At 37.9% G+C, this 10,910-nt stretch overlaps 2 protein-coding genes across 2 annotated transcripts; one reads left to right on the forward strand and one right to left on the reverse strand.

Moving 5' to 3' along the window:
- The first annotated feature begins 378 nt into the window (after window positions 1–378).
- LOC145225055 (beta-keto L-gulonate decarboxylase-like) lies at window positions 379–5,201 on the forward strand. The gene is made up of 6 exons (XM_080091696.1): window positions 379–541; window positions 890–1,277; window positions 2,130–2,241; window positions 2,601–2,786; window positions 3,141–3,333; window positions 3,854–5,201. The coding sequence occupies exons 2-6, from the start codon at window positions 999–1,001 to the stop codon at window positions 4,071–4,073; spliced, it is 990 nt and encodes a 329-aa protein (XP_079947822.1). The 5' UTR covers window positions 379–541; window positions 890–998; the 3' UTR covers window positions 4,074–5,201.
- On the reverse strand, window positions 4,309–8,422 carry LOC145225053 (uncharacterized). The gene is made up of 3 exons (XM_080091695.1): window positions 6,938–8,422; window positions 6,263–6,639; window positions 4,309–5,136 (listed from the first exon to the last, which is right to left on the reverse strand). Exons 1-3 carry the CDS (start codon window positions 7,275–7,277, stop codon window positions 4,786–4,788), a joined length of 1,068 nt encoding a protein of 355 aa, XP_079947821.1. The 5' UTR covers window positions 7,278–8,422; the 3' UTR covers window positions 4,309–4,785.
- Window positions 8,423–10,910: the final 2,488 nt, after the last annotated feature.

A 10,910-nucleotide genomic window follows, 5' to 3' on the forward strand; every position in this document is an offset into this window, starting at 1 on the left:
AACCGTGTTAAAAGTACTGTCAAAACTACTAGGCAAACCATTTTATTAAATACATCATAGTTTGATAAAATATTAAGTCTCCAAATACAACACAAAAGCAAATCTGCATCTAGTAACTACGCCAAAATCCAAACATATTGACTTGCGCAATACTACTCACTACAAAATCATTAAATACGCTTTGAACTATACTTTAACTGTAATTTAATTCAACAAGATAATTTACATCCAATCCTACGCTTTGAATTCACCCAAAACAATTGTTGGAAGTCTTTGATTGACAAACAATTGACGGGAGTAAGTCTTGGTGTCTGCCTTTTTTCTTGATCGGCGGAAAACCTATTTGCCGAAGTACTTCTTTCCTTGCAGCGCTGTCTCAAGCAAACAACTCCGGTTACTCCTGAACGTTTTGACAGGCAGTCAAGCGGAACCGAGGTTACCTGAGGACAAACACATCAGGCAGTCCAGTGGTTCTCAACTCGTTTCAGGCCATGGAGCACCAGTTCAATTAAATGACTATCGTGGACCAGTCTACTGTTAAGTAAGGATAAAGCAAGCATTCACAACAAGCTAACAGAATATATTCAAAAACCATTAGTAAAAAACAAATTGCCTTTCATACAAATTTGTCATTATCAGTAAAATATAATGTATCGCTGGCAATTTGTTTTTTACTAAAGCTACTAATTAAGTCCGTGTCTTGTGTACCTAAGTAAGTCATTGTTTTATAAAGTATTTTACCAAGACCTTTGCACAAGTTTGAAACATTTTCAAGATGCTCATAAGAAATAGAAGAAAATTGTTGATTTCAACCATTTGTAGTTGTCACATAGTTTTTTTTACAGCAACGCTTTGGATAAACTGATTTTTTTTCACGTGTTTTTTGCAGATTGCCGATCGTCGCAAAAGTCAAAGGTCAATCAATGCGGAATTCGATTTAGTAAAAACGTACCAGGGATAAGTCGATTTTAAGCATTTGTAGAAGATATTTTGTAAAAATGTGTGACATGAAAGGCGACCCACTTCGTTCAATGCCCGTTCAGTCTCAGGCATTACACGTTCCCCCTTTGGAAGAACTTGCAGAAGTTATTGCAACAGGACTAAAGGAGAACTACAAGGAGGCATCTTGTCAAGTTGTGGATTGTCCTGATCTCAGCAAAGCCCCTTATGGCCTGGCTGCTCCAGGAATATGTGGCAAATCCAGATTAGCTGATGTTGGTGGTGTCCCGAATTTAATACCTCTGTCACAATATAAGGATAAAGTCTATGAATTGCAGGTAGTTACCATCTAATTTCATTCGATCCAGTTTGAATTGAATGTTGTTAAAAATTATCAGTATCGCTTTAAACCAGGGGTGGGGAACCTGCGGCCCGCGGGCCGCATGCGGCCCGCTTGCCTTTTTAATGTGGCCCGCGTCATAATTTTGTTAAAGTACAGCATAAAAAATAAAATGTTTATGTACAAATATTTACTTGAAAAGACTTCTACATTTCCACATTTGACGCCAAACTTATTAAAATTGCCACATATTCAACCACTTGCTGTATTTGTGACGTAACAGTCACTCGATTCCGATTGTCTCCCCTTGTAACAAATCATTTGCCATGTGGTGTTGGTTTTAAATTGATTAGAGCTATTAGCGTAGATCCTTAAATTGTTACATAAAATATATTCGGTATAATGGAGCTAGGGTGTTCCAGAAGAAATGGACAGATTTTAGTCGAATTAAGTGATAAACCTGTATGCCTTGTTTGTTACAAACAAGTAACAGCAAAGAAAAAATCAAATCTGGAGCGATGAAATAAAAAATCACTTGTGTGCTTAGGGTATTATTACATGGAATTTGAAAAAAAAAATATTTGGCCCGCCCGAAAATGTTGTGCAATTCATGCGGCCCGCAGTACTAAGTAGGTTCCCCACCCCTGCTTTAAACCCTAATGGGGTGGGGCTATTTTTTGTAAACCTTAACAGCAAGTGCATCTGTTTTCTCTGTTTAAGATTACCTAAAAAGTTGTGTTTTGAGCAAAGCATCAAAAAGGTTTGAAAATAAGACACATTTAAAAAAATGCTGTGTGCTATGTTCTCTAAATAAGTACTGTTTACAAAAAGCCATAGTAAATCCTTTTAGAATATTTCGAAAAGAATTGACCTTCCAGGTGGTCTTCTGCTTGGTGCTGGTGCCGGCTCGAAACATGTTGTTGGTGTCAATTGTGAATTAATTCCCAACATAAGGTGCACAGGTATATATATTTATGCATGTTTATATTTATAACATGCTCTTATTTTTTTCTGTTCGTTTTGATGCAAAATTGCAAGGTAAACTATTTATTATTGCTTTGTTATATTTTTACCATTTCAAATAATTCTGAATAAAAGTAACTCTAACTTGCCAAGCCTTTTTCTAAATGTTAATTAAAAGATGTTTTGTGAACTAACAGGTTAAAACAGAATTTGCAAATAACCAGATTGTTAATTAAACTTAGCAGAATAGTTTATTTTATTGAAATTGGTTATATTACTTGTTTTATACTGTTATGTATGGGATTATAAAACTTTAACAAGTAATACTCCAATAACTGATTTTATGTGTGTTTTAAAGGTGGTGGTAATGAAAAGAACAATCTTACTCATATTGCAAAGGTGAACCCTCAAAATGGTGATTATGTGTTGGAAAGTTATGAACATGACCACAATTCAAGTAGTGAATGTTGTTTGATGGCAAATCTCTATGCGTCGGAAGGGAAGCAAGGCAAAGTGTTGGAGGTGCATGCCAAGGCTAGAAAAGGTGCTTGAATTTCACCTGATATTGTGTACCTCCTTATTTTGCCTACTGTAATTAATTGATTGTAAGTTGCACAAACTGTAGGGTAGAAAAAGCATGCAATCGAATACAAGCGCACTAACCTAAAGAGCATCGTACAAATATGCTATTCGTATTGGCCAGTAGGTCGATTAAATGCCTAGGTTACTTGCCGAAAGAATTATCCACATAACTCCTTATGCCTCTAACCCATTAATCAAAGCATGTTTTTGCTTTTATTTATTAGAGGAAACTCATGATACATATTCGTCATACACATTAGGAAGCCAGGTTAAAAACTCACTTTGGTAACATACATAAGATGTTGTTGTTTTTCAGGACAAAAGGATCTCGTTGGTTGCATGAGAAATGCTCTGAAAGCTCATTATGGACAAAATAAGCCAGTTGGATTGGGAGGCACATTTCTCGTTAAGGAAGGAAAAATTAAAATTCATGTGATGCCAGATTTCAGTGAAAATCCACTCGAGACAGATAAGGATGTCGAAAACTGGCTCAATTTCTACCAAGTAGGGTAAGTGCATAATATGAGAGTTTTTTGCTTTAAACTCTGTTATTTCAATGTAAACATGAACGTAAAATTCTGCAAGTTTAAACACTTCAATGCGAACATTTTTTTTCTTTTTCATCACATATTTCAAAAATTGAATTATACCTGATGTAGCTGCAGCGCCTTTACCATCCCTCCACCAACTGTACCCTCAACTTTGCCGTGCTTTTTAACGTCTAAACATTGCGCAGCTATTTCCGGCCTGGTGAATATTTTAGCGCAGTTGTGATGCTAAGATTTCGCCTGGCGAATTAAGTCAAATTTAACAAGTATCTGTGTCTGTCTGTTTGGAACAAGGCTTCTGAACTGTTTTTGTTCTCGTTTAAAAACATTTTTGTGCTCAGTTCTTTTGTTAAAATAGGCATTGTAAGACCGTATGTGTATCGCTAGTCTACTGTTAAGAAATTAACACAAGGGGGCACTACAGTCCTGGTTAAAAAAATTTAAAGCTTATTTTAACTAACACCTGCTTTTTCTTTTTCAGTGCACCTTTTGTTTGTATGTCGACATTTATCACAGAGGATTGTGGTCTTGATCTTCGTGTTGAACACAGTCACGGATACAGTTTGGTTAACAAATCAGGGGGTCATTACCACACGGACATAACCCCCGATGAAATTGAATATGTGGGGTATTATTACCCAGCGGAAAGTATTTACAGGGTTGACCGACCGGCAGAAACCCACATGGTGGGCAGGGATTGAGATTATTTTTTGAAATTGCTCGGTTATTATGTGGCAATGTGGCAGAAAAGTGTTGCAAAAATTAAGGTTTGTACTAATTCAAGTAATTTGTATTTGCTCTGACGACTTTATAGTAAGTAAAATTTTTGTTTTAGAGAAATTTAAAAACGCATATTTTAATAATATTGTGTACTAAACTTGATTTTTGTCTATTGGTTTTTGCAAGTATTTGTATTTTTTTAATTGAGCCAGTTGCTGCTGTTTCCAATTTTAAGTGTGATTTTATGAGAAGTGCAATTAAAATCAGGACTTGTTTGCAAACAAATTCATTTTTGACGAATAGTTTTGCAATGGGCATCAGCTCATACTGTAACTTGTGTATGTCATAAACAAAAAGTAATGAAACTATGACAGTATAAATACAAAAGCACAACCACCATAATGTACAAAATTGGAAAAAAGTTCACACAAAAAACACACATGCATTTCGCGCATTTTTTGTCACAAGTTTTTTTGACAAAAATGTTGCAAAACTTGTTGTTTAAAATGATTTAATTAAGTGCAAAAAGTGATAGGATATCGTGGAACTTTTTTGGCAACACTGGTGAAATAAACAAAAGTCATTCTTCCCAATTAACGTGAACTTTATGACCTCTGGTAAACGCTCCAAACTGGAACAGCAAACTTTCTGTGCTTCTGCAATCATAGCAACCGGTGCGAATTTGCTGCATCATCATGACATCAGCAAGTGGGGTAGAAAAACTTTTTCAGGATTTTGTGTTCGTTCCCTGGCAACGTCTTCCAGCCACTGAATGCATTTTCGGTCCAATTCCTCTCTCTCATCCGATTCTTCACCCGGCTCTCCTGCGCCATCATCCGGATGGACACGTGTGCTTTCAGCCGTGACAGTAGTTAAATCCGATGAGCTGTCTGTCGACTCTGCATGTGGTCCTTTGTTTGGGGATAAATTAGCGCTGGTGCCGACTTCCAGTCCTCCCCTTCCGGATATTTTTAGGTCTGTCAGCGTTTCCATGACGACCCTCGGTGACGAAGTGACGTCATTGTGGTTACGATCCACGTGATTCTGCAATGATGTTTGTTTGTGTTAAACAGAAGTCCCCAATCAATAAATTTGAAACAAGTATGATAGTTAGCCTGAAAACGGCGTTTTTTGTTTTAAACGTAGGTTAGCGAATAGATGGCCGTGCCTAATCAAACCTAAATGATACCACCACTGGACAATAAAGGCAGAAAAACTGGCTGACAATGCCCAAACAACTGTTTTTTGCATGTAAAACGTATTACCTTGCAAAGCTTATATTGCAAGTATTTGCTATTTAATTTCTTTACAAATATGACATGTAGCCTACTCCAGTAGTTTAATTCTCTCGCAGACTTTACCAGCAGTAGGGAAAGAAAACGTAATACAAGGTGAACATACGGTTATATTAAGGAAAAAAAAACAGAAAATCGTTCGCTACATTTATCACCGCACACGTGATATTTTAAAGTTTTATAAAACTCTTAACGGACAAAAAATGGCGGATGTTCAACCCCAGACCTAACTTCGTATTTATTTTTTAATGAGGACGTCGATATATATGCCTCATTGCAATTCCTGTACATTATAACTTGCGATTTTTCATTGCTGTGCAAAAGTATTATGATGTGGAGGAATAAGTGTCATGAATGAGTTAACCTGCATGATAAAGGTAACTTATATAGTTTAAAACATCCATCAGAAATGTGTTTATAGGTTCGGCCGAATGTTCGGCTCCGGTCCGACCTTTTAAGGCGGTTTCAGCACATCACTAGTTAAAACCACAGCAAAGTCCCTCTCAGCAAAGTTGTCACCAATTTGCACGCACAAAAAGTTTGAATGAGGATTTAGAAAAGGGAAGCAAGGCCATCCGATTAAAATTGACAAATCGTCGCTTCGCGTTAGAACTTTCGACGGAGTCTACTGCTTTAAGCGGCGGATCGAATTTAACGCGGATTTTGCACAATAACAAGTTAGTCGAAAAAGCGCGCGACACAATAGCCAACTCGGAGAACTAATCTTTTGTGTAAACACACTGTGACGTCATAGAGTGTTCGCGCGGCTAAACCGGATTCTGGAATTTAAAGCGTTTTCTTTAAAATTATTGCTTTTTAAAATCAAGATTGGGTTAATTTTTTCGGGTAGAAATTTAGGCCTTTTGGGTCTATACCTTTGTCTCATCTGCTTGCCGCCTTTTTTCGCTTTGTCTCATCCGAAAAGCCTTTGCTTGATTAAACTTTGCGATTCCTCCGAGAAGGTCTTCGTTCCTGCTCTTCATGAGATATTGGTCGGACAACTTTCTGTCGTTTCCGCCAATCAGAGGCAACCTCCCATTGTCTTTACCGCCTCCATGCGGCGCGAGAGGCCATGATTTTGCAAAATCGGTTTCGGATTCTTGAATTTTGTCGCTCTTTCGCCGCGGAAAGTTCTTTGATGTCGCGTTCAATTGTTTGCGACACGATTCAGGGGCACTGGCGACACTAGCCTGGAATGAAGGCCTTGGAAGTCGGCTTCGGCGTCCGAATGAACTGTCAGAACTATGTCCCGCTGTGTAAACACAACATTCAACAGTTAATGGGTTTCGTGTAAAGTTGTGTTAAGCGTCTTTTTCCGTTTGAGATTAAATTTAAAAGTTTTGTGTCAACTTTTTCGGCAGGGGGTATTTACAAATATAGAGGGTTGAAGTATGTCAAGAATTTTTTCAACGATAGGACTTTTAACCTCTTGTTAAGGATAAGTGTATCAACTTATTAAATTCCTGTCGCTTTTTGACCCGATATTTTAAAGCTAACGCATATGCACTTAACGTTTGCAATTTTTTGTTTACACAGCAAAGACCCTTTACCTGATTTCTGTCCCACTCTTGCTCTCACTCCTCCCGTTCTTTCTCCTCCTGGTCTAAACTTTCGGTTTTCGCATCCATTTGCCAGCTGCAGAAGATCGACAGCAAAGCAGTTCTTCCCTCCAACTGAGGAGTTAGTCTTCCCTACATCCACGGGAGGCAGATTTATGCTCCTCCCACCAGATCCCTCTGGCTTCGTCGCCTTGGCAAAAGCGCTCCTCCTCTGCTGGTTGCTATTTGCAACCGTGAGACTTTTTGAGCGATCCTGTTTTAGTGCTGAGACCCGTGAGCAAAATCGAAGGTTGTTCACCGAATGTGAGAACCGCGTGTGGTTAGAGGTCATCTTGACCTTGGTGGTGAAAAGGGCGGGAAGCTTTATTCTTGCTCTTGAGCAAATAATGCAACCCGAGAAAGTTTTTATTTCAGTTATCTCGTTTTTGTGAGAATTATTCCAACAAATTAATAGAATTCCGGTTGAATCTTTTTCCCCTATTCAAAGTTAATACATGTCAATAAGTTTACTGCTAATTAATACCGGAAAACAAAAATAAATGCTTAAATTTACTAAATGTATATCGATCAAAGCATTTGGTTTTAATTAAGGTTTGTAAACAAACACCAACTCAAAACCTTTACGCCTCAACGTTAAGCAATCAAACTTCGCGGTTTAAACTGGTTTTATTTGAAACCCTCAAGGAGTTCAAGGGCAACTGTCAAATTCGTTGCGCTCTCAGCTTAAAGAAAGCGTAATAAAATAACGGCGGCTGCTCTGAAATCCAGGGTCTGCAAATAGTGGGTTGCATCACAAAAACATACTTTGGCTTGGGAAGGTTTGTTGTGTCCCCAGAATTTTGCGAATGGTATATGCCATTTTAATGCGTGCTGATTGCTGAGTTTGCAGCAAAAATTGGCAGCGAAAGTTTAGCTTTCCGTAATTGGAACGCGATTTTTGTTAAACGCAGTTCTTATATTTGTTTTAATTAAAAAAAGTGGCTTCACTTAGTTGCGTTGTTTGGACCACGAAACCTTCGGAATACTTTTTGTTAAGTCGCACCCAAAAGTATTTGCGGATCTTTGCTCTTAATAAAAGCCAACATATAGCACGCTTTGAAATGTTAAACTTTAAATCAGAAGTTCTTTGCCGTTGATAAACTTGCACACAAACGATATTTTTTACGCGTAAATCGCCAAGATGGCCGAGTGGTTAGCGTAACCGCCTTGTGTTCACAAGGTAGTGTGTTCTAATCCTATCTCGGTCTCTTGTGTTTTCCCTGAGCAAGAAACTTAAGCGGCATTGCTCCAACCCAGTGGTTCCTGATGGGTTAAACCAAATTAACGTCACCAACTGCCTAAGATGACAAAAACAAATAAAAAGTGATGAACGGACTTGCAATAAAACAGGCAGCTCGATGGCGGACTCATTGTGTGCATAACGCATTTAGGCGTTGCCCGCCAACCGAGGATAAAAATGAAACAAAAAATATAAGCAAATAAAATTTTAAAGTAACTTAAAGAGCTAATTTTTTATCTCCGAAATCTATCAAGAACGAGGAAAAAAGTTTGAGAACATCTGCTTTAATCTTTGAAGTTTAATAATTTCTTTTAGCTCCAAAAAACTTGTAGAACCTAACTTAAATCTCATTGACCTGCCTGCTATCTCACGAACTCTCTATTGAACAGTAGCGAAGCCCAAGGGTTGGGAAATTTCGCTTTTCTATGTCACGGGGCACTCGAAAATCGTCACAAGTGGCAAAAGCGAGCAGAGCACAAAAGTCCTTCAGTCGACAATCTGGCTTTGTGGCTCGACAAAAATTTCGCCGTCCAACTTTAATCGATTTGACGCTCGCGCTTATCCATTGTGACGTCACTGAAGTGATGCGGGAGAAGCGACCGGTAGATTAGAGACGTCGCGAATCTTAATTGTTCGACAGATTTTATACGAGGCTGTAAAAGTGGTGATTCGCCGTGTGGATTGACAAACGATCTAGAATGTATGAGACACAGTGGTCGGCTAAAAAATCTAACGTTGCTTTGAAAAAGTAGACCCAGGCTTTGCAACAATAGGCAAATTAAACAATAAATTTTACCACCGGAAACATAACGGTAAAATATTGTCTGATAGGTTCATTTTTGAGATGAATTTCCTAGCCTGTGCCTTGCCATCTGGGAATGCTTGAGAGACCAGCTGATTGGGTACAACGCCTTTAACAGGCCTGGCGTACTATGAGGTTCATTTCTATTGACTATTTCAAGTTTGTAGCTTTTTCGCGTAGCAAAAATAAATAAATGTAAACGCAAGTAGAAAATGTTGTTTTCCCAACACACAGTTATTCTACGAGCTTTTTAGGCTGCAAAATTGTTCCAAACAATCTCACATCAACACAGTCTGACACAAACAACATAATCCCGTTTAGGTTTTCACTCCATAAGATAACCAAAATATCACAAATGAACATGAAACTTGAGAATTTGATAACGTAGGCCTTTCTTCAAAGCAGTCCAACTTGTTTAAACGAAGTCTATCATTTGCTGCTCTTTCACTTAACAAGAATTCTTACATTTAAATCTTTTCTGGTTCAACTCCAAAAATCAAGAACAAAGTAAGCGACTTCCGATGCTAAGTCGCATGAGAGAAAAGTTTTAATCAGCAAAATCAGCCCTCAGGCTCTGCAGTGTTTTTCATCGCTCAGTTTAGATATGCTTATTCGGAACCTGAAGCAGACCGCCCGTACCGGTGACGACTCAAACACACCAGATAGTTTTATCTTTAAACCTAACCTTATACCAGAGCGAAGACCTTTAAACAAAGTGCATTAAGAAAAACCCAATATTTTAAATCGTGTTTTATGTGGTTTATATCAGAAAACTTTTACAATTATCATTTGCGATTAACAGCACATAAATAATTAGGTGTAAAGTTACATCAGACACTTAAAAAGTACTTGTGAGCCTCAATATCTAAATATGCCTGTATAACGTTCTGCCTATGCTACTTTGCAATGTTGCGCAGCGATTGACTTCGTGGTGACGATGTACACGATAGTGCGATTTATATTGCTTGCGCAACAAACTAAGCTTTTGTCAATGGGCATAGTGGGCTACCAATTGACAGTTTGTCGAATGTGAAATCAAAACATTTATCGAGCAATAATTAACTAAGTGTCAATTTGTCCTTCCTATTACGTTTGTTTAACAGCGTTTTCTAGCTAACAAGTGCAAACTTGCATGATACTGCACTATACACGAAATTGCAACATCACGTTTTCAATCGGTTTGTTTAGTTATGTTTTTAGAAAACAACTGGGTTATGCCTTAAAGTGCTATATTACGTTTGACCAGTGGTGGGATTCCGTTTTTTTTCAGCCGGTTATGTTACAAAAATGTCCAGCAAATGCTAACCGGTTCGCTAAACTCATAAAATTTCGTGAGACGGTTCTATAGAACTGGTGCGAACCGGCTGAATCCCACCACTGCGTTTAAAAATTTTATTTAATAATTTAGTTGGTAAGTTTGTTTTATTTTGTTGTCGTTAATGAACTAATCACTGAAATATAACGTCGTGCTTTAGCATCAATCTAGCTTATCTTAAAGAAATGGTACCCCAACAAACTAGGCAGTTTTTCTGTACAAAACTACCCAAAATATTTGCTAACCTCTAAAATAGCTCCAAGCCAAAGCGAACTAACCGAGCTTGTTTTCTGTTTAGTTAACCCCAGACGGAACCCACACACCAAAGTTTACTTTGAGATGATATTAATCTCCTTGCTAGAGATTCAGTTCTTATACAACTAAAGCCACACAACCATTGCTACAAAAGATTTAATGTATACAGCAATCTATAGCTTGGCCTAATTAGATCTCCTACTGACCTGGATGAAGGAAGGCCGTAGCAGAAAAACTAATGTTATTTCATGACCCCAATAAAATTTTCTAAAAATAACTTTCAAATCACTGAGTAGCCTAAACGCTAAACCAA

This window comes from Phallusia mammillata, chromosome 4 (assembly GCF_965637545.1).
Source record: "Phallusia mammillata chromosome 4, kaPhaMamm4.hap1.1, whole genome shotgun sequence".
NCBI lineage: Eukaryota > Metazoa > Chordata > Ascidiacea > Phlebobranchia > Ascidiidae > Phallusia > Phallusia mammillata.

Bases quoted from the DNA above. Each gene is read 5' to 3' on its own strand.
- LOC145225055 (XM_080091696.1), top strand. From the start codon at position 999: ATGTGTGACATGAAAGGCGACCCACTTCGTTCAATGCCCGTTCAGTCT. The intron at 1,278-2,129 runs GTAGTTACCATC...AAATCCTTTTAG, and splicing joins ATAAAGTCTATGAATTGCAG to AATATTTCGAAAAGAATTGA. The intron at 2,787-3,140 runs GTGCTTGAATTT...GTTGTTTTTCAG, and splicing joins GCATGCCAAGGCTAGAAAAG to GACAAAAGGATCTCGTTGGT.
- LOC145225053 (XM_080091695.1), bottom strand. From the start codon at position 7,277: ATGACCTCTAACCACACGCGGTTCTCACATTCGGTGAACAACCTTCGA. The intron at 6,640-6,937 runs GTAAAGGGTCTT...GTGTTTACACAG, and splicing joins AAGAGTGGGACAGAAATCAG to CGGGACATAGTTCTGACAGT. The intron at 5,137-6,262 runs GTATAGACCCAA...ACATCATTGCAG, and splicing joins GGCAAGCAGATGAGACAAAG to AATCACGTGGATCGTAACCA.